Source organism: Bombus terrestris, chromosome 15 (genome assembly GCF_910591885.1).
Source record: "Bombus terrestris chromosome 15, iyBomTerr1.2, whole genome shotgun sequence".
Taxonomy (NCBI): Eukaryota; Metazoa; Arthropoda; class Insecta; order Hymenoptera; family Apidae; genus Bombus; species Bombus terrestris.
The window spans coordinates 4,047,075-4,069,156 of NC_063283.1; the positions used below are offsets into that span (position 1 = coordinate 4,047,075).

A 22,082-nucleotide genomic window follows, 5' to 3' on the forward strand; every position below is an offset into this window, starting at 1 on the left:
CTCGGTACTTAATTGCGAAATTGAACTACTATTGTTAACGAAATTTTACAAGTCACGCGCCTTAATAAATTCCATTGCGTAACGCTAACAACTTTGATATCGAAACAGAGAACTACGGATTAGAGTTACAATAGTTGCAATTGATAGTCCTGTTCAACATAAAATCGTAAATTACGCTTGTCACCTGTTAATCGACCGATATTACCGGTTGGTAAACAACTATCGTGCAAGAGAGACCAGTTTGGAAAATGTACCGATTACGTATAACTAATTATGCATAATTGACGAGATTTTTATCGCGATAACGAACAACGCTCGAGTTCTCCAAAAGGTCCGAGATTTCCATCAATAATTCTTCAAGATCTTAATCATTTTCTAATAATCAGTTTGTCAGGATCTCCATATTCTTTCGTAAGTGCGCTAATTCTTATACACGTTCCGAGAATATCAGCTCCAGACTTTGATACTAAGAAAATCGCTGAACTCCCATCGCGCTAGAAAGAGCGCGAGAAACGAGTAAGAAATTTACCAGTGTGCTTATAAATGGAGTTGACCCTTTGCACGTGTCTCGTCATCACCTCGATGCAAGCCTCCTCCGTGCCGTATCTCGCGAAAAACTGATGATCCGCTTGCAGGTACAGCATGCAGGTGGTTTTTCGCGGATCCACAGTGGCACGTTTGTGCAAATGCCTAGCGATACGATCACCGTCGCTGCTTCTAAAAAGGAGAAAAGCGGCGAGTCGCGAATTTCTTACGGGACCCGGATAAGCGCGGCTTATCCTTTTTTCGTAGCGGTTCGCCCGAGACCGACTTCCGTTTCGTGATTTTTATGATTTTACTCAAAACGAAACGTTACACGATACGAAACGAAATGGACCGCGTTACGAGAAGGGACGAGCCGCGTTCAAACAATTTTCCCCGACCATTTTCTCTCTCGCATCCGACACTCACGTTTCCATACGTGCTGCGCTCTTATCTCTGTCCAAGGTCAAAACTCGTGCACCGTTTTCCTTCGAGTAGAGAGCTTGCCTCTCGCCGAGCAGAGGTTCGTAAAGCGTCCGAGAGTCGTTCCCATAATCATGTTCGCCCCTGAAAAAGTAAAGATACGGTATAACGATATGTGCATGGCGTGCGGACGTGATCATTGCTTTCGTTGCACGCGGAAGCTGCTGGTACAAGGAGCAAGGAAATTATGGTAATTATTCGGAACGGCGTACACCTCACTGATTTCGGTGAAGTATATTGTCAAGTTTGATACTCCGAGTAAACTTCTTTCTATGTAGAGAAACCCGTACGAAATCGTATACTTGAGTTTCCAGGGTTCTATAACTTCTTAATTTGTGAAACACAAGTTGTGTAATCAATATCGTATTTATTAAACGCCTTCGTTATGAATATAAAATAGCTGGAATGATACAAGATGTAAGGAAATTACGTTAATTATTCAAGATAGCGAGCACCTCGCTGATTTCGATGAAATACGTTGTCACTATTGCGAGTAACTTTCTCCTGTGTAAAAAGAAAACCTGTACGAGATCGTATACTCGAGTTTCTAGATCTCTATAAATCTTCGGAATTTACGAAGCAAATCGTGCAATCAAAAGTGTATTTACTAAATGCCTTCGTGATGAATAACAGATAATTGAAATGGAATTCAAGAGTCGAAATATAGTATCGAAATTAACGACAGAGCAAAATCCTCTCGTTTTGCATTTCTTTTTTTATCTATCGTAATTTTATCGTATGCTATCGTCGAAAATCATTTACAAGCAGTGCAGTCGTCGTATGTCCATCAATCGCGTCTTTACTCAAGCGACTTTTACTATTATCGTTTCTTCTAGACGCTTCAACCGTTTTATTTTCATTGTACGTTAATTTTTAATTGCTTCTAAGTTTACGAACAGTGGCGTTTAGTAGAAAATGTTCCTCCATATCTTCGGCTCGCCTTTCTCACGTAGAATCGTCGTCTTGCCGATTTTGCCATGTTTGCCGGCCCTGTAATTTCCTTACACGTTTGTACACAAGATAGTTGGCAAGGACCGCGATTTAGCTCGCGCTTAATTACCAACGATTCGTCCGGGAATGTTTGAAGATCCGCGGTTTAAAGCTCGTTACATGTACGTGGTGCGGCCTTGCACGTATGCCGGCGAATAATGCGTCGGAGAAATTGGTAACGAAATTAACGCGAGGAAGGTGCGGCCCGTGTTCCGAGTTGATAAACCTCAGACGGCGCAGACGTTCGAGCAACGGAGCTGTCTCTCGTTAGATCCATTTTCATCCTCGGTTAACGTAACGCGATTTGCCTGGGCTGTTTTAGAGGCGTTATCCTGTTACATTAACGAACGAACGCCTATGTAGCGACGAGGCCTGGCAATCTGCTCGTCCTTCCATCGTTACGCGTTACTACGATTCCTTTAAAGTCTAAGATTACGGTTACAGGTTTCAATTCTTCGAAGCAATTCGTAAATTTGTTTCTCGTTATGCTAGAAACGCTTACGGATGCTGAATATAACGAGCGTAAATTAAAAAAAAAAAAAAGAAGAAAGAAGCAAACGTGTCTTCTTTTCGTCCTTATTTTTTTTTTCAATAAGGGAGAATAATTTATTTGTTAAGTATCTGAATTACGTTCTTCTTTTGGTCGTTATCGACACAATCGTAATTTCTCAATCGTTGAAACGTATCTCGAGTTTGTCATTTTGTATACGTATCTTCTCGTTCCATCTCTACGCTAAACATTTACGTAAAATATTCCAAGTTTTTCGCACTCATATAGAAGACTCCGTTACATTTGCTTACTTCTGTTACACTTTATTATGTTGCTTAAGCTTTTGCATGAACTGCGAATGTTTTACGTTGCAAAGTCAAGTTTATACAAAGCGTACGTTCTTCTTGTTCTCTGTGTAAGCTGTAAAGATGTATGCTTGTAAAGCGTAATTCTTTTACACGGAGTTGCGTTTTAAAACGTGATTAAGACTGAAACGGTAAAGAGGAAGTCTTGTAACTCTATAGGGGTGGCAATAAACTACCACTACTACGTTCAAAGTTTTCTCTGCTTATTAAAATAAGTGTAAGATCGGAGTATAAAAATTCAAGGATCGTAACAGGGTTAATTGATCTACAACGTCTACAAAAAGTATCTTCGCGCTGTTACATACTAATTAATTAGTTCCAGGTACATTGAATTTCGTATCATTTAATAGTACTGATTTAATAGTGAAAATGAAACGTCGATAGAAGTTGATAGAAAGAACGTTTCTAATATCACCTAAGATCGTATATGGATGATTCGTTTTCTAACACACAGTGGAAATCATCAGAATGCGTTGGAAGACACTCACCTTTCCGTGAAATCGTGAGTAGCAGATTGATGCAACTGATGACTGGCGCAAGGTAACGATCTACGTGGCGTTAATACATCCGAGACGCGATAAGCTATGCTGTGATACGTCGGAGATGTGTCTTCTTCCTTGTTCAAGTATCTATTTGTTGGCTCGATGTAGTATTCCTCGAATCCGGTAACGACCGTGCCATCGAAAAGGCCATCCTCTGTCACGATGCCTTGCACCATAGCATTGTCGTCCTCTGCAAATTATCATTTCCAAATGAGAAACTTCGTTGTAACGCAAACACGTATACGTTCGAGTATGCCAAAACGAATATTGGTACAGACAGGATTTTCCTACAAAGTATCTATAGTATGTATATATTTCCTATAAAACGTAAAACCAATCGATAAATTGTCAAGAAGTGGACACGTATATTTCTGGAGAGGATTTTTAAAAGTAGAACTTAAAAAGTATCGATGACTAAAATGGCTCGACGATCGCCCGCTGAAATATTCGTATTCGTCGACTTGATTATCCGTGAAACTGATTCAGATACATCGTCTAACGATGTTCTAGCGACCATTTATATGGTACATGTAAATATATATGGTTGCAACAAATATCTTGTAATTTTTACATATACATATTTTTATAGAACTTTTCATCTACAAATTTCTCCCAAATGTGATCAATATAGTCGCGACAGTCGTGTCTCATCAGCTGCAATGGAATTTCAAAATGCTTCATATAATGCATAGAATATGAAGATAAAATTTGTGCATGACGAGTGTCGGAATGGTCTGGCGAGCCAGTGTACGTTCATAAAGATACGAATTTGCATAAATATCCGCATGTAGCGCATCCCATTAATATTATGATTTACAAGTGGCAATTCTCTTGCAGTTTCGAAACGGCCTGTACCAGGTGAACGATCCGCCTCTGGAGGTGGCGATCGAGAGAATTTATCGAGAGATAGATCGACGTTTTTACCGTTCCACTGCAACGAACTGGCTGCGGTGGCTCGCGTTATTGACGTAATATCGTTTCTTTCCCGGCAAAATATCGCGACGTTTCGGCGAAAATAAGCAGCACACTGGGGAATTTGTTGCCCGCGAGAGCAAAAATATTTTTTACCGCGTCATTTCCTGGCTCCCCACGCACGCGCAGACGAAACATTTCTCAGCTACGTTCGCAAATCGCTTCGTACGAGAACAAAAAAAAAAAAAACAAAAATTTATTACGACTCCGTAACCAGGAAAATTGGCAACGAATTAATTGAATACCGGTACTCCCGTGCCAGGATGAGAGATCGTTTTATTCCCTTAATTCGATTCGAGATTGCAATAATATTTACGATGTAATAACTCTTGGTAGAACCGTGAAAGAAGCGATTGCTTGGGAACGAGTCAAAATTGTGAAAAGCTTTTCCTTTGTACGAAGCTTTCGTTTTGCGAAAATCGACTTTGAAGCTGTGAGCGGTATGCGCGCACTCGTCACGGCTTGCTTTATCAATGAAGCGTACACTCGACGATTTTCAGAGTAATCTTCTCGAGAACACGCTATATTTTTCTCCGAATATTTCTGTGTATTTCTTTTATTACTTTCGTTCAAAGTGGCTGACTGATATCGTTATTTTTTCTTTTGCCAAACCGTTTCTACGATTCTCTACCAACCCCTTGACCAAGGCTGCACGATGGATCTGTTCTGATTTACGTAGACACATCATATTTTTCATTATTATTAACATCGTTCGCAAGTTTTAATATTTATTGTCATTGTTACTGTCATTGCTCTTAAATCATTATCGATTTATCATCGCATAAATTTCATACTATTATCGTTCTATCAAATTATCGTTAGTCCATTCACGTTTTCGTAGAAGAGCAGATAAAATGTTATTACAGTAAAAGTCCATTTTCATGCAAAGTCCATTTATATAATCAACTAATGACTTCTTTATTCGATTTCTCTATGAATGTATCTCGTCCATAAGTGAATTTGGGTATACGAATCTTTATACCCTTTATACAAATTTTATAGTGTTTTTCCTTTATAATATCTTCATAACACTCGTAGACCAGCGAAACTGCGAACATTCGCAAGTCTGTTACTCAACTTAATAAATCGAGAAGTTTATTTTTACAGTTCGAATAATCGCACAAAGATAAAAAGTCTCTCTAGTTGACTAAGAGACCGTTTTATCGCTATAAAATACAATATTCGGCTCTCGTGACAATAATAATCCAACCACCTTTGGGCGAGGGTTGATAGTTTTGCCTGTGACAGTTAGGGATTGGCCTAATGCACGCACATTGACCATCCCGAGACTATTACGGGCTTACGTGTTTCGTTAATAAATGCATCGTAAAAAATATATATACGTAAGGAAAAAATGATAACACGTTTAAAAATATATCAAATAATTTTTGGCCATATTGCGACGGAGGACATCACGATGAAAACGACTCTCGACAAATTTCCAACCTTTTGGATAATAACGCATTCTAATACTAGACAACAGCTGGATTCACGACATGATGAAATCGGTAACGTAAAAAATGATTTGCTTATATCTGGACTTATTACCAAGCAAAGAAACCTTTTTCTTTTTACCAGAATTTTTGTCATGTGGTACGCAACTTCACGATTTAATTAGATATACGTAGTTCTTCCGCGATATAATTACACACACACTTATAAGAATTAAATAAAATAAATATTTTGTTTGGGAAAAACGAAATAAATGGGACAGAAATAGAAAACGATAGAGTATTCTTTAATCTAGAGAAAGATATCTAAAGAAAATGATCGTCTCTACTATCAGCCCTTCAAATGATGAAATCTACATTTGTATCTTATTTTTACTTTTTTTTTAAAACCTTAGAACAATACATGTAGAGAATGAATTTACGAGAAAGGAACAAGTAGGCATTTTCTGGAAGGATTTCGTCGAGTTTGTTGAACTGTTAGGTTAATATGGAAAGACAACGTACTCGACAACTATACATACGTATACGTTGGCACGCGTAATCGCACGTAATCAGCTCGCACGGAAATCGAGCGAATCGCCTTCTATTTAGATTCAGGCAACTCGGGATAACTTCGTTTCGTGTCTCGAGTCTCGAGGTTCGTCGACGGCCCTGCTGCTTCCGGCTGGAACGATAGATTTCCGCGGCAAACTCTCGAATCGAAAATTGTCTCGCTGCGAGCGGAGACGGCGAGACAAAGCGAGCGAGAGCCACCGACGAGGAAGGAAGAAAGTAGGGTAGAGCTATCTATTTCCGTCATAGCCGTCGTCTTCGTCGAGAATTACACCGTTTCGACGATTTCATAATTTCCGGACGCGCGCGCTTCCAACCCTCCCCTGGTTTCTGTAAGAAGGAAAAACTGGGTCGACGAACTTTTACCGCCGCCGACAGAAACGCTGCCGATCTCGTTGGCCGGGATTTTCAATCGCCTGGTAATCTTTAATCGCGTAAAGGAAGGATGAAAAATGAAAGTCCAAGGAGAGAGAGAGGGGCGAGATTTTGAAAAAAAAAGAAAGAAAAAACAAAAGTCGAAATGGAAGCGGCAAGCAACTCGCGGTGCACCGTACACTTGACATAATTCACCGTAATTGGTTGCCGCTCGTTTCTTCTTCTTCTTCTCTTTTTTACCACCGACCTCCTCTCCGCGTTTTCTCGCTGCGAAGCAATTACGCGGGCGTTCTTCATAATTAATCGAATGATACACGGCCGCGGTACCGTTTAATTTAGCATTTTTCAGCGGACGGGCAACCCCTGTGAAACTACGAAAAGAGAACGAAAGCAAGAGAGTTCTATCGCCAGAAGTTGAGTCGGTTAATTGTCGATTACACAAAAGCCCCGAATTTCATAGCCCTTCCTTTTTCCACCCTCTCTGCTCGTTCAACTTCCTCTGCGGGATCGAGGGGACGATGGAAAGAACGAACGAATCATTCAAAGGTTTTTCCTTGCAATTAAGTGTTTTAAATCCCTCGACGGGAATCCGGGATAGGTAAATTCACCCCTCATGCTAATCGATACCCCTCGAACAAAGGAAACGATTGAACAAAGGGTTCTCCGGCTCAAACGATCTAGCTCCTGATGCGGAACTACGACCGGATGAAATTACCATTTAAGCGAGAATCGAAAATTCCCCCTTGAATGTCGGCAATTGAGCGAGAAAAGAGGTAAAATGGGAGGAAAGGGGATGCTCATTAGCTCCCGATACATCCGGAAAAATTCCCCGCCGAGTCTCGAGTGCAGTCACGCGTTCTCTAACGCAGTTCCACTTTATTTTTGTTTTCCGACTAATAGAGCTTCACCTGCTATTTAATATTTAATTCTAATTAACCAATCATTGTATAGTTTGCTTTCACTATAGAATTTGGTCGACAATGTTATCGCGTTATCAATCTCTCCTGCGCGTCCGGTCTTTTGCAGAATGCCGATTTGTTTGCATATCCGATACATGGACAATACGTGGCTTAATAATGTTAATTAAACCTAAATCGAACCAATCAATTCTGTTAATCGAACTCCTGACAATCTACGCGACTGATAAAACGTCTAATTTACCGTCTGCAAGTATCGTCGATTTTAATCATTTTTTTGATGATCATTCGAAAGGATCAGCCTAACTTTTTGAAAGTGTTAACCGCATATTAAAGCATACTAAAGGTACGTATAAACTTTATATAATCTTATTATTACACACCTGGTTCGAATGATCCTCGCACAACGTCGTACCTCGGCCGATCTCTTATCTTTTATCTCTTACACAAGGCAATCGATCGGCTGATTGCTTCTCTGTATATTCTCCAGATGCTCGATTTTCATATTCCTGCGCGTTTCCTTAGAAGTCATAATTTTTTTCAGATTGCAAACACACCGAACTTTCGTGAGGTGAAAATGACTGCTTCAATCGGATTTGTCGATTTGCAAACCATTTTCGCGATGTACTCGGCTTCTTTAACAACTCCCTTTCATCGTTCAGACGATCTTTTACCTATGCGTCATTTAACTTGTAACATAAGCTTGATATATGCTCAACTTTACTTCGCGTTATATATTTATACGATGCTTAACGTTGAGTTTCAGTTAAATCGTATTATAAGCTTAACCTTACTCCCTATATCGCCGTAATTGTTAACGCTTTTCTCTCTAATTGCCAATTGTCACTTTCCTACTCTGTAACAACCATATCGATCCATTGATAAGATAATAAACACTTTATTATTTCTATATGCATAAGTGTAAAAATAATGATCGCCGCGGCTTAAAGCAGCTTAATTTTCCGATTTCATTCGAAACTACCGTACGTTATGAGAGAAGTCGGAAATTCGGCGTGTCTGGAAACGAAGCTCGGCGTAAAAAGCGACACAGCGATGGAACCTGCGTGCCTGGCCCGTTTTTCCCTGCTTTATATCGAACTGTGGCCAACGCGCGCGCGATTCCATCGGCGAAATTCATTTAAAACGAACGTGCCGCGCACGAAATGGTTTATGAAACGATGGAGTTAAGTCTTGCAAGTTTTCCAGTCCCCTGTAGTTGGACTGATCGTCGGTTTACGCACAGTCGATACCAGTGTTCCCACGGAAAATAACAGACCGTGGCCGTGGACACGCGATCTAAAAGCGTGGCGGCAGGGGAAAAGATAACGAGAGATAGAGACAGAGGGAAGGGCGCGTAAAAGGGAGGCCGATATCGAGCTTAACAAAGAATACGGTTCGCCGTTTAATTTGCTTTGTATCGCGGTACCTGGTCGATATGCGTGTGGACACTGCGGACTCGTGGTAACGATGTCGCTGATGGGATGTCCTGTTCTTTGTTACGTACAGCGAGTCACGAAAGTATTTGAACACTTGCTATCCGTAGGAAACTTTCGAAATTGTAGAAATGTCGCAATGTGACACGCGACTGTCATGCTTATCCTGTTAAATTTTAGATTTTGAACTTTCACGACCATTGGATGGCAGATCCGCGATTCTTCGAATTTCCGTCGCGTTCGTGGTAGCACTAGTTTCACATTGTTCCGACGTTTCGTGAACGTCCGAGGTCGCTTCTTCGGAAGCTCGCCGAAAATTTCTGCCCTGACGACGACGCGCGCACGTTCAAAAATTGAAACGCTGCACGAAAGAGAAGATTCTTTAAAATTGCGTGCAACGTATTTACGAAATCGAAGATACTTATTGGGGAAAAAAAAGGATTTAGAAAATTAGTACGACGATATCGGACGCTTCATATGCTCTATAATCTAGTAAAAAAGGGAATATGTATATTAAAAAGCTTCGTTAATAAGTAATTCGAATTTATAATGCATTTATGACTCTACAATCGCGTAAGAGTTACTTATTAACGATACTTACCATCAGTTTTTCATTCATCGTTAATATGTAAATTCTAATAAAATTACGACAAATTTATAGGTAGAGATGTAAAAGTATTTAATAGAACATAAATAATCAACACGACATAAACAACATAAATAATCTTCCCTGAATACATTAATATCATTAATAAAGTAAATCGTCGGCTATGCCAATAAATACTTTTATACCGCTCAGTAGAGATGTATGTTTTGCAAACAAAAATCCTGTAATTCCTATGTAAATTCCTCGAATCGTCTGAAAGTTGGCTACTAAAGCCGCAATGCCGGTGTCTCATTACGGTTCTAATAAAACCTCGAAACGTATTTGCCAAAGTTTTTACAATAAGCGTCCGAACATCGTCCCGCTTCGCAGCGAGGAAAAAGCTTGTCGGGAAAGGTCTCGAATAAAAAAGCACGAGTTACCAAGTGTCAGCGAGTATGAAAGTCAAATAAATTCACCTTCGAGGAACTTAGACGACGCGTGAGAAGTCTTAAAATCCCGGGCGTAAGTCTTCGCAATTCAATTACATCGGCTTACGTTACGCAAAAACTTCTTCGAGATTCGCGGCTTACAATGGCGAGCTAAACGAACGAATCAACAGAGGTACTGTGTAAGCTTTTCATCCTTGATCTTACGTCGATGGGTCACGATCAGAAGACACGTTCGTGCATTTACTCCTGGGAAGAACGACACATGAGCGCGTTCGAGTCGACGGTGGATCGTATCTAGGATCTTCTTTTTACCGCAGCTTCGAGAATGACGGAAGAAGGGTGGCGAATGGTCTCCGGAGACAAGAAGGAAATCAAAGAGTCCCACGTCGTCCAATTCCCTTCCTTCGTTCGATTTTTGTTTCAAACGAGCGGACGAAGGCTGGCTAATTCGATCCAATTTCGCGCGGCTGCTTAACCGTCAACGTGCATTCCCCTCGGACGAGTTTCAACGTAATCGACGCGCGATTCGATGACGTTGCCGATGCAAGATGTACCTTCGGTGCTCCTGTGCTCGACGAAATGGGAAAACGCTGGTTGGTTAGACTGGACGATTCGAGGGAAAGAAGCAAACGACGAAACAAACGAGTTCTTACGGGCGTAGTTATGCGCACAGTGGGTGTAGAAAGCATTCGTACGCTCGTTCGAAGCGGAATAATAAAAACGGATAAAGAAGTTGTAGAAAATTGTCCTCGCGTCCTTTTCTTAGCGGTTTCTACCGATTACGTTTCCTTTTTTTCTTTTTGAAATTCTTTCTACGCGTCATCCGGCAAACTGATCCTTCTGATTTCTCGAGGAAGTCGTTTGGTTCAATTTTAAAAAAAGTTATTCTGTTCTAAAAGAACGTACGATAATATCTTCTGCACTCGCTGTATCATGGTTCGTGCAAAGTATCTGATAGATATTATCCGCGTACAGGGCGGACAGAAAAATTAATATACTACGCTCTAATAGATGTTATCGTAATTTATGTTAATGCATGTTAATACGTACTAGAAGAAGGAGAACGAGGAAAGTAGAGAAAGGAAGATGAGAAGTAATAAGACCAAAGAGAGCACTGTGCGTAATACAGATCAGAGAGCACTGTGCTGGCATGAGTAAGGTGCGAAGGAATGAGTGTTTATAAGGAATATTGCAAACCAAGCCCATTCTATGGTTCTCTCGAATTACAATAAATATCTATCTACATCCATTTAACACTTTGACTGCCACGCAGGACGCCACGGGAATATTTTTATTATTCAAAGCATGTAATGGCAAAATAATAATAAATTGACGATGTAAGACAACATTCTTCCCCAATGGACCGTTTATCTTATTGGTGGTCACGAGTGACCACCGTGGCGCCTTGGTAACAGTTGATAGCGACGTATTATAACAAGGCTTCGTTTATTTCAACAAAACATTCGCATTCGTTGTTTCGTCGTAAGCAAAACGCGCAGAATATATCGTTGAAACGTGTAGAAGATATTAGTAAACGGTATTTGCTCATTCCATATATAATAGTAAGGTATGTTCACACTTCTAACTTCAATTATATGAGAATAAAACAGCATTTACGATTATTTTCTAAGCTGTGTTTATAATAATATTCGTAGATTACCCGTCAAAGATATGGATGCAAACACAGTGCACCGTTAGATGCAAGACTTGTTCTCATCTTTTTTTCATTGATGTTCTAATAAAAATGTTTAATTCTTCAATGGGGCACATTTTATTTCAAAGTATCTTCTATTTATCGGTTATATTCAAAATGCCCTAACTGTCAATTTTCATTCAATTTTTACTGACTGTAAGAAGTTCAAGCGCTCCGGTCACCAACGACCACCGTGGCAGTCAAAGCGAATATATCTTGTCCATGGACTTTTTCGATGTTGAATCGATATACACATTTTTCTTTCGTCGAAACTCGTATATCATTCTCTTGGCTCTTCTCTGTATATAATTTTGACGTCGAATTGATCGACGCATCCATCGAATTGATACCGAATGCGATACAACGCAGAACTGATCATGGATGCGTCTATGGAATTTAAAAATCGGTCACAAAATTCTATAGTGAAGGAGAAACACAGTGGCGTAAGAAATGCGTTGTGTATCTGTGGCGTTATCAGAAATCTGCTTTTCATTTCTGCGACGCAACGTATTGAATTTGAAAATTGCTGTTCCACGAAAGGCGAAATACATGACTTATCAGAAGCGTGTTTTCCATCTGTGATCTTCGACTGTCCAATTTTCCTTGCGTGTACGCGCTTCCATTGAAATTGAAACGATAGCTTCTTTTCCAAGGAGCAGGCTGTTTCTATTCACGCGAATTCTCGTCCATTGTAACCTAAGAGGCAGAGGGGCGAAAGAGAACGAGAAATCAACGTTGAAAGCGTAGAATATTAGATTAAAATCGCGCCACTCCCTAGCGTTCTCTCTTTCGAATTCTCTAAAAAGAATTCAGTCTCTCGTGGGACGCGTTAAAAGTTCTGTCTCGCGTGAAATTATTTTCAAGCGTAGCCAGAGAGCGAGCGCAAGGCAAATGATCCGGAAAAATGCCTAGCTAAATATTAAGTTTGCATCGAGTTAAAAAGGAATCGGTAAGAGTAACAAGAGGCGGATAACGACGGAGTCTCTATCCTCGCGTTTAAAAGAAACCAGCGAAATTTGCTCGCAAATCTAATACGTAATACAAACAATAAGGTATCTGCTTGTCTCTGGCGCGAGAAGCGAATTCGAGAGCGCTTGGCTGGCGTTGTTTCACCGCTGAAAGTGCAAGATAAACGATAATATTGTGCAACGGCGCATAATCAGCGAGAGAACAGGGACGAAAAGAATAGAGAGAGAGAGAGAGAGTCTTGCAGGATGCAGCGGGTGAACAACGAGGGAACAAACCGAGGGAACTGTTTCAAGGATGACTAGTCGAATCGGACATCCTTAGAAAAGTTTTATCATAGTCTACGTCGGCGTTGGTCGTCGACGATACGAACGCGATACGTCGCTGTTTCGTGTACACAGAAACCAATGTCCTTTCTCTTTTTCTCACTCTGTGTACGCTGCCTGTGAAATCATGGGTATTTGTAGTCTCTGGTCATCGGATTGAGATCATAGTTTCACTTTCTCACTACGATGTGTCACATGCACGTACAATGTCGATCGATGGAAAAATTGTCTTTGCCCGTTGTACACAGTGACTCGAGAAAGTATTCCAACGTTTACCGCAGAAAATTGTTCTCAATATGTTGCGTGTATCGTACCAAGCTTTCTGAAATTTCGCTCACGCACAGTAAAATGATTATACAGACTGTCGTGATTGTACTGGTAAAGTTTGAAACCAATACGAAAATTCATATAGAAGTTACGAGAAATTTATCGGAAACATACGCTCAGTGAAAAATGAATACACAGCATAAACGTTAATTTTAAACGTGCAATTAGCGTTAAAGACGCGTTCCACTAAATATCGTGGCTTACCGATATAACGATCCATTGACTATTAAAATACTTGGGTGATCCTTAGCTTGTACAACAAATATCTTGCAACTGTCACATACATTTCCAGATCTGTTTCCAATATTAGCCGTGTCTCGTTATAGTAGCAATGCAATTTCAGAATTTTCCGTACGATTATACGATACGTAAAAGTTTTGTGAGAGCATAAAATTTGAGTTGTATAAAAAGTCGTTTTTTATTTGACATTTTCCACCTATCTTTTCACCAAAAGTCAGGCCTTGCTCGCTTACGCGACTGCAGAGACACCCTGTATATCTTCCTTTTCCTCTCTTCCCTCCGTCGAGTGTCTGCAATTCCACACCATATCGCCTGGCTACGTTTGCTCGCGTTAAAATCAGCTGCAAACTCTTCCCGTCTCATAATTGACCTATTTCTCGCGGACGAGGCCTCGGTGCAATATTCCACTTCGTGGCGGCCAAGTAACTCCGACGTCGACGCGAATGTAATTCGCTGCGATTCGAAGATAGAGAAGGTGGCGGAAAGAATCAGCCAGGATCCTTTTTCTTCCTCGCTGGTCGGTGTTCTGTGTCGCGGATCAACTAAATCCCAATGAGGATCCATCTAGTTTAGATTAATTCGAATAGAGTGGAGGAACGTTGGCACGAAAAATGGACGGGTTTTGCGTTCGATCGGAGAAGTAACGCGAGGGTTCTGTATATTTGCTGGAAAATAAATAATTAGAGCCACAAATTCGTCGTCGTCGGATTAATTTACATACGTTTAATTAAATAGCTGATGTTTACGCATATGTGTGAAACTTGAATGTTTTGGAATGTGTAGAACACTTATGGAAACACAGCGATTAAGTTTAACAAACACCTTTTTTCGTTAATTATATATCGTTGCTTGGACGAACTGACTAAAAATGTCATGGCAAATTACTCGATGATTTGCAAAACACCATAGGTTCATGATTTTACAAACAAGAAAGCTACTTTTTAGAAAAGTGATTATCTAATAATTTAACAAAAAACCACGTTCACGAGAAACATCAGCAACATCGATAACGAATTGAAAAAGATAAGAAATCTTATTTTCTCGAAATATCGGTTGGCGAGCTTGTGCAGTTGCGGAATTCACGGCTTCGATTATCTAATATGACGAATGTTTTGTTACGAAAAATTGAAATGTTGTTATCGAGATTATTATTGAACGGCAATTGAAAATTCTAGTTGAAAATTCTAACTTTCTCATTTTCCCGGAAAAAGAACAAAAACGAGAAAAGAATCGTTTTCGTTATAAAGCCTTCAATCATTCGCCATTTTTAAACGAATTCTCTGTTTCATATTTATCGTATTTGTAACTATTAATTAATTTTTTCCAAATAACTTAATTTATCAGATTTTCATTTTTATATCGTGTTTCGACGAGTCTCGTCGTTTTAAATTCAACTTTCGAAGAACCGTATTACCTGAGGGAGGATTCGACATTTTATTTATAAGCAGATAATTTATGTAATTGCCCTGATTGGCGTATAACGAGACGCAAATTTCATAGACATTTCGATAACCCTGATTGACAGTGAATTCCAATTCCGGCACGACTTATATTTAATTCGTAATTGCTCGCCAAACGGATATCGAGGAGTTTGAAAGACACGGATTTATCCTAAATAAGGGTTTAGTGTTCATTCGGAAAGCTTGCCTCGGAACAGCTGTAAGGAATTCAAGCGTCGAACGAATAATCGATCCTCCCCTTTGATTAAATTCGACAGAAATTCGTTATTACAGTTCCGGTTCGAGCGCAAGCCCCGAAGAACAGCAGGCCTTTAATTAAATCGTCCTAGACGTCGGTGTTCGCTGCCAGCAGGTCGTCCGTAAACTCCGCGGAAAAAGAATAATCATCCTCCTTTCTTCTTCAATTAAGAGCTCTTGGAGGAAATATTCTACTTCTAGGGGCTAAATACGAATTATTGGAATCCGGTGTAATTTCATTTCATTCAGCCTCGAAGAAGACGCGACTCGGTCAAACCTTCGCAGCCTGGTCGAGGAACGGGACGAAGCGAAGCGCAGAGTAAAGAAAAAGTAAAAAAAAGGGAGGCAGAAAAAAGATAAAAAAAAATGGGAAGATGAAGATAGAAAGAAAAAGAGGCTAAATAGTATAATAGGTGCGGAATGGAGAAAGTAGAAATTCTGATTATGGCAATGGAGAGGCGAAAGGAGTGAGCAACGCGCGACGAAAAGGAAACCGAAGAACGAAAGAGGATGAGCGAAGGAGGGGCGCGTAACCGGAGAAGCTTTCACAGGGGCAACCGGCTGCTTTCACGGAGAAAAGCTCTGACGCTCGTTAGTGGGAAAATCCAATTTAGTCGGGGAACGGTTAGCGGGAGCGATCCGCACGCGGAATCGCGAAAACTCGAACAATACGCGTCGCGCGACCTCCTGCACCCCCGCGTGTGACAAACACCTGACGTCCGCCTGTTGCCAGACACACAGCGAGAATATGCTCAACGAACTTGTTTTATTGATTAACAATCGAATTACGCCCAATCGTCCGGTGCATTGATTTGATTCATCGTTCTATACGGTTTTCACGCGCCTCTCGTCTATCTTTGAAATCGTCCGTCTGCCGTTTCGCTCTTTTCATCTATGTCCTATCCTTTCCTGTGTTTCACGCTCGCGATTCTTTTTAATTAGTCATAACCCACGGGATGGGCTTTAATTAATTTGATCGTGCCGCGTATCGCCGATACGGGCCACGCTCCTATCCTTTGTTCCGTGTAATTAACGAGCTTGGAAAAAAGTAATCGTCGCGCGAGTTCCGCTTCCGTGCGTCTTAGCAACCAGACGGATAATTTTATTTCTCAGGCAATCTGAGAAGAGACACGTTCTCGTGTTCGGCATCGTAAGAATTTTCGTAAGACCGGATGCGAAGTCCGCGTGCACGGCGGATTATTCAATTTGAACGTGAATCGCGTTAACGGCGTAACGCCAATTATTTATCACCGCCGTGATAATTAATGCATAGCCGTTAATGAAAGCTCGTGGCCGGCGTGCAAGGCACAGACCGCTGACAACGTTTCCAACCTCGACCGCTCGCAACAAATCGAAAATTCGTAATCGAGAGTCAGTCCCTGCAATGTTGCTCTCGTTTGTTGATTAACTATTCGATTGCGTTGAGCGTTGCGTTGCTTTAAATTACAATATATCGTGGTCGCTTCTGATACTCTGTTTTATGGATCGTTGATCATTTTGTTAGAATTGCGTCCGCATATTATCTGCTCGCGGAGTTAAACAAATTTGTTCTGTGCTGCACGAAGATTTTTCACTTGACTCGGTCTCTTCACTTTTAGATATTATCATAGTATCTACATGTACGGAGTGTTTTGCTACTGAGCTTAAAAAATAGAAATAAGGAAAATGTCGCTCATATAGACGTTGGTTCGTTAATGGTTTATTAAATAAAAGAATTATTATAATAAAAATACAAAAAGCTGATTCCTCGTACGATAAAGAATAGAGCCAGATTGGTGATGTAAGTTGAGAACTACAGGAATGCGCTGATGTTACGACCACTGTTTTCTAAATTTACTTTAGAATTTACTATTATTTGTGTCACTCGCTTACGACGAACGAACTTATGCAGGTAAAACACTCGTCCTTTGAGGATTGAGATTCTTGTGATAGAATTAAGAAATTAGGAAAAATGGGCCTGTTCAGGTTGGTTTCCAAGAGGTTCGTATCTTAGATGTGTACGTATAAATTAATAAGGATTTTCTATAAAATCATTTCTCAATTAATGATCGCTTCCCTTCTCTGGAAACTGGTCAGAGATCGAACGAACGAGATAATGAATAAAAAATCAATGAGTATGGAAACGAGCAGTGTAACGACATATTTCAAAACGACGGATGCCATCCTTAAATCCTGGCTTAATTAGCCAAAGTACCGACGCGTTAAGTACACATTTTATCTCTGCCATTTTGTTCCTGTAATTTGTAATCCTCGAGTGTGAAAATCTGCGAAGCGAGAAGCATCGCGTCGGTTATGAATACGTCGAGCAGTATACTGGCTAGCAGCCAGGAGACCTCGCCCGCAAACTCCATCGAACTCATCCTTCGTCGATGAGATGATGGCTGATTTAGGTGTTTGGAGATTAATCGACTAATCGAAAATAAAAAGCAAATTGCTCGCGCAAGAAATCTTATTATCGTCGTTTAGAAGACAAGAATATCAGCGATGTTTTAGAAGAGGATAACTATCCTTAGATTATAGTAAATAATATTAATAATAATAATAATAATAATAATAAATAATAATAAACCTGTATATTGCAAATGGTAGTACTAGCTGGTTAATTGTAACTATTCAAATATGATTATATTTTAATTTGAATTTAGATCTTTTAGGAAGAGCATATTTCGCTAGGAAATCAATTTGAAATAGAAAACTATTAATAATTTGACGACTTGGGGAATGTGGCTAACAATTTCTGGCTTTTGAAGGTTTCCAATGAAATATTTTTATACAGAGGATTCAGCGTAAATCAGTATTTTACTGACTCGGTTGCAGTCCTCTTTGGTTTTCAATTTTGCTCATTTTAATGGACAAACCAGATTTGTAATAAATATAAAATTACATCACGAATAATCACGCACTTTTTCATATTTTATTTATAGCTAAGATATTTTTTAACACGAAAGAAATGGAATCAAGTGGGAAGTGACTGGGTGCAGCAGAGTTGATAGGCCAGCAGATTTTTACGTGAATCCATACGTTTCTAAATACACCTAAAGAAATGGAATCCAAGTAGAGATTTATTTCAACCTCTAAATATTATAACGATCTTGTTATTTTTTCAGCAGATTGACGGCATACGAAAAATATGACAAATTTATTTCTCTCGATTTTCTTACTTTGGTACCATTTGATGGCCAAAATAACATTTCTTAATTATAATAATATAACAGAGAAGAACTTGTTAGGTTCGAGGCTACGAGATACGAACTTCTGCAAATAATCAAGAATATATTCGATATTATAATAGCATATATTCTCAAGATCAGAAGTTCCATAGCAATAGTTACGTACCCCGCCAAATGCCACGAATAAAGCGACAGTTTTAGTAGCGCGGTTCTGATTATTAAGTTTTCTGATTACTCGTATCCTATTCTCTTTCTCTGCGGTTTTCATATTTAACTAGTTAACTGCGTTTGACGTGTATACTCGTCGTCGCTGGTATTTATTTACGCACTCCATCAGCTAATCCCATGAGATATTTCTAGAGCTAAGTTCCACGGTTAACTGGTTAGACAGACAAGATCAATATTTCTAAATGATAATCTATTTGATTCGGCCCATTCACGACACTCGAGAATAGACTGTTTGCAGGTTGATGATCGAAGCGAGACGAGTGGTTGATTAAAACGTCGTCGCTCGACGAACCTAAGGACACAGAGGCGAACATTTTCGGTAGGAAAGAACGCGTTGCTCTGGAAGATTGGCTCGGCTGGAATTTTCTAAGTGACTTGTCACGCATCATCCGACGTTCTCCATTATCGTAGCACGCCAATCGGCCGTTTCCGGCCGGCGCAATTACACACGGGTACACCGTCAATTAGGCAAGTTTAATCGGTAATCGGATTATCAGTGATACGGGTTATCCTGCGCCGTTGCACCAGCCGGTGTGTCCCGTGCCCCGTTCTAACACACGACCACCCAAACACACCTATGTACACGTACATAGCCGAATCGAAAAGTCAAGTTAATTTAATCATTGTATCGTTGGAACAATTACCGCGCGTCCTGATCGTTTTCGCAGCGTGACAAACGCGCATTGTAACGGTTATTATGCTTGCAATCGTTTCATCTCTTCCGTAGCTTCCAATTACGAAGATATCGATACGATTATCTGCATCGTTCTATGGGCCGGGGTCGATTATAATTTCGTACACGCCACCTCTCCTCTCGGCTTTTACGGTCTGCCATTATTTATTTGTCATTGTACGCCTTCTTATTACATCGATCGTTGGACGAGCAGTGAATGAAACGCACGGCCAGTGTTAATTCACTTGGATCACGAAAGTAAATCGAACGCTTACCGTAGAAAGTTTCTGCGAATATATTAGGTGCGTTAAGCTGGAAATTCGCTTGATACTCTACCGAGTAAATTGCAATGAATTTTTATAAATTTTTATAGTCATAGTATGAACGTAATTAAAGAAGTTAAAGCTAAATAATAATTTAGTTCGTCCATTAAATAATACAATAAATATTATAATAAGTACTCTATTTTGTACAATCTTTCATATTCTGGTATTTCAGACTTTGTCATAAACTGCATAAACGTTCGCAGTCTGAATTAAATAGAGATCGTTGCTTGTCAACTCGTTCCGCGCACGATCGTGCCACGATTGTAGGGATACTCTATTTCTTCGATAATAGATTGTTAAGTAAGAACAAGGAAGAGAGTCTGTAGGCAATCACGGAGCAATTCTTCCACGTAAGCGATACGTAAAATCGATGCGTTCAAGCTGTTTAACGAGCACCATTAGCATCGAGCCAGCGCGACCGGAGGAACAATGCCAGGTGAATTATTTCGCCGGAGCAACTCGCAAGTTCCGTAGTCGAAAGAGTATGCGTCTCATAATTCCGCTTGCTACACGGATACGCAAAGTTTTCATCGTAATCACGTCGCGAGTGTTCCCCGCGCGCAATTGTTAGTTGAAGTATGCCGGCACATCGAGGTAGAGCCTTAAGCTTGGCCCGGACCCCAGTCACGGAAATTTATTCCATTGTCGTATAACGCTGCGGAAGAACCCGGAGGAAGCTAGTAGAACCCGGAGGAAGGAACTCTTTTTCGAGTTCGCGTACGCGAGTTTGTACCGCGCGACTGATAAGGAATGAAAGTAATTGGAAACCGTCGAGTTTGCGAAATACAGTCGACGACAAAAATAAGTCGTGCAACAATGGGCTTACGAATTACGAAGTTTCGTTAAATACAGCTTGTTTACACAACGATGCAAATTTGTTTCGACAAAGTTTCAATTACCATTTATTAGATGATCTACGATACGTGCTACAATGACGCATAGTGGTGGACAAGAGATTTTAAAATTCCTTTAAAATTCACACTTTTGTATAACCGACTACGTTACATTAGCATTAACATTTTTGTACTACACGTGTTTTACCATGTTCGTAATAGAATTACCTGTTTTATATCTATTCGTAATTTAATTGTTCTTATCGATCATGTCGATTCTTTAAACTTTCTTTTGTCTTTCATTGTACTAAACAGGTATTCGTACACTTATCGCAGAAAGCTTTTACGTTTGTTATCGTGCACATTTCATGAAACATTCAGAAATTATTCATCAGCGCCGTTACGAGATCCGATTGTCACGGTTGTATCGGTAAAATTTGGAAGCAATTTGAAAATGTATATAGAAATTCATAAAGTATGTTCTTAGAAAGTGTCGATAAGGATACGAATACTTTCGTGAGCCTGTGTATACGACATTAGTATGCTGGTTCAAGTGAACTTTATCGATACATACTTCCGCTATCTGTTCGCTTCTTTTTGTCCCCGACTGTAAAACGGAATAAGGTGGATTTTGTAGAAATTTGCGTGTATGAAGGAGACTAACGGTATAGAAGTTGGAAATTTGGTTAACTTGGCTAGTGGACGAGCACGGTGCGCGATGAAGTCTCGCATACACAAGAATATGGGAATATCGGAGAGCTATCTGATCCCAACGAGCGTTCCAGTAGCGAGAGGAACTCGAGTAAGTAGATACGTGTACCGACGAAAAGCGTACGAAGCCCGCAATATAATTTCGTGCACCGAATGAGTTCGAACTGGTCTAACCGCAACCTCGCCGCCGCTCGAAACTTGATCGCTCACAACGCCGTTGACGTCGATGCAGCCATGTCGCGATCAACGTTTCTCTTCGAGCTGCTCCAACTTCAACCTACAGCCGTCGTTGTTCCTTCGATAATCGCTTCGTTGAGTGATCGTGCGAGCTGCGGAGAATTTTCCACGCGTAACTTGTTGAATCTATAGGGCCGTTCGTCGACCTACGAAAACGCAAAACATAGCGCGCGAACCTTTCGCGTTTCAAGCTTTTAATCGACTGCAGAGCTTTTAAATCACAATACAGAGTGTTTCAGAACGCGGGCTCATTTCAGCGGTGAACAGGGGACACAAAAGCGGTGGAAAATGTTCGCGTAAACACGTGTCCTATTTGATCTTGTTTCAAAGCTATAGACACTTTTGTGTTTCAGTAGCCCGCAACTGCTTACCTACGTATGCAAAAGGTATGCTGGCTTTTGCAGCCGCCTTGTCAAAGAACTTCGCAATCTTTCAAAAATTCCACGCGTATGTCGAATAATACAGAGGGTAGCCATTTCGACCACCTTCTACGAAGGTAAGCTGTTACGGATTACTGGAACACAGAGA

The 22,082-nt window shown here is 40.4% G+C and overlaps 1 protein-coding gene across 2 annotated transcripts in view; it reads right to left on the reverse strand.

Moving 5' to 3' along the window:
• LOC100649309 (disintegrin and metalloproteinase domain-containing protein 10) overlaps positions 1 to 22,082 on the reverse strand; it is a 57,354-nt gene that overhangs the window by 9,166 nt on the left and 26,106 nt on the right. For both annotated transcript variants that reach the window (XM_012316870.3, XM_020867072.2), the window contains exons 5-7: positions 3,339 to 3,582; positions 952 to 1,089; positions 530 to 717 (exon numbers count right to left, since the gene is read on the reverse strand). In XM_012316870.3, coding sequence (XP_012172260.2) covers positions 530 to 717; positions 952 to 1,089; positions 3,339 to 3,582 — 570 coding nt within the window. The remainder of the gene's footprint in view (positions 1 to 529; positions 718 to 951; positions 1,090 to 3,338; positions 3,583 to 22,082) is intronic.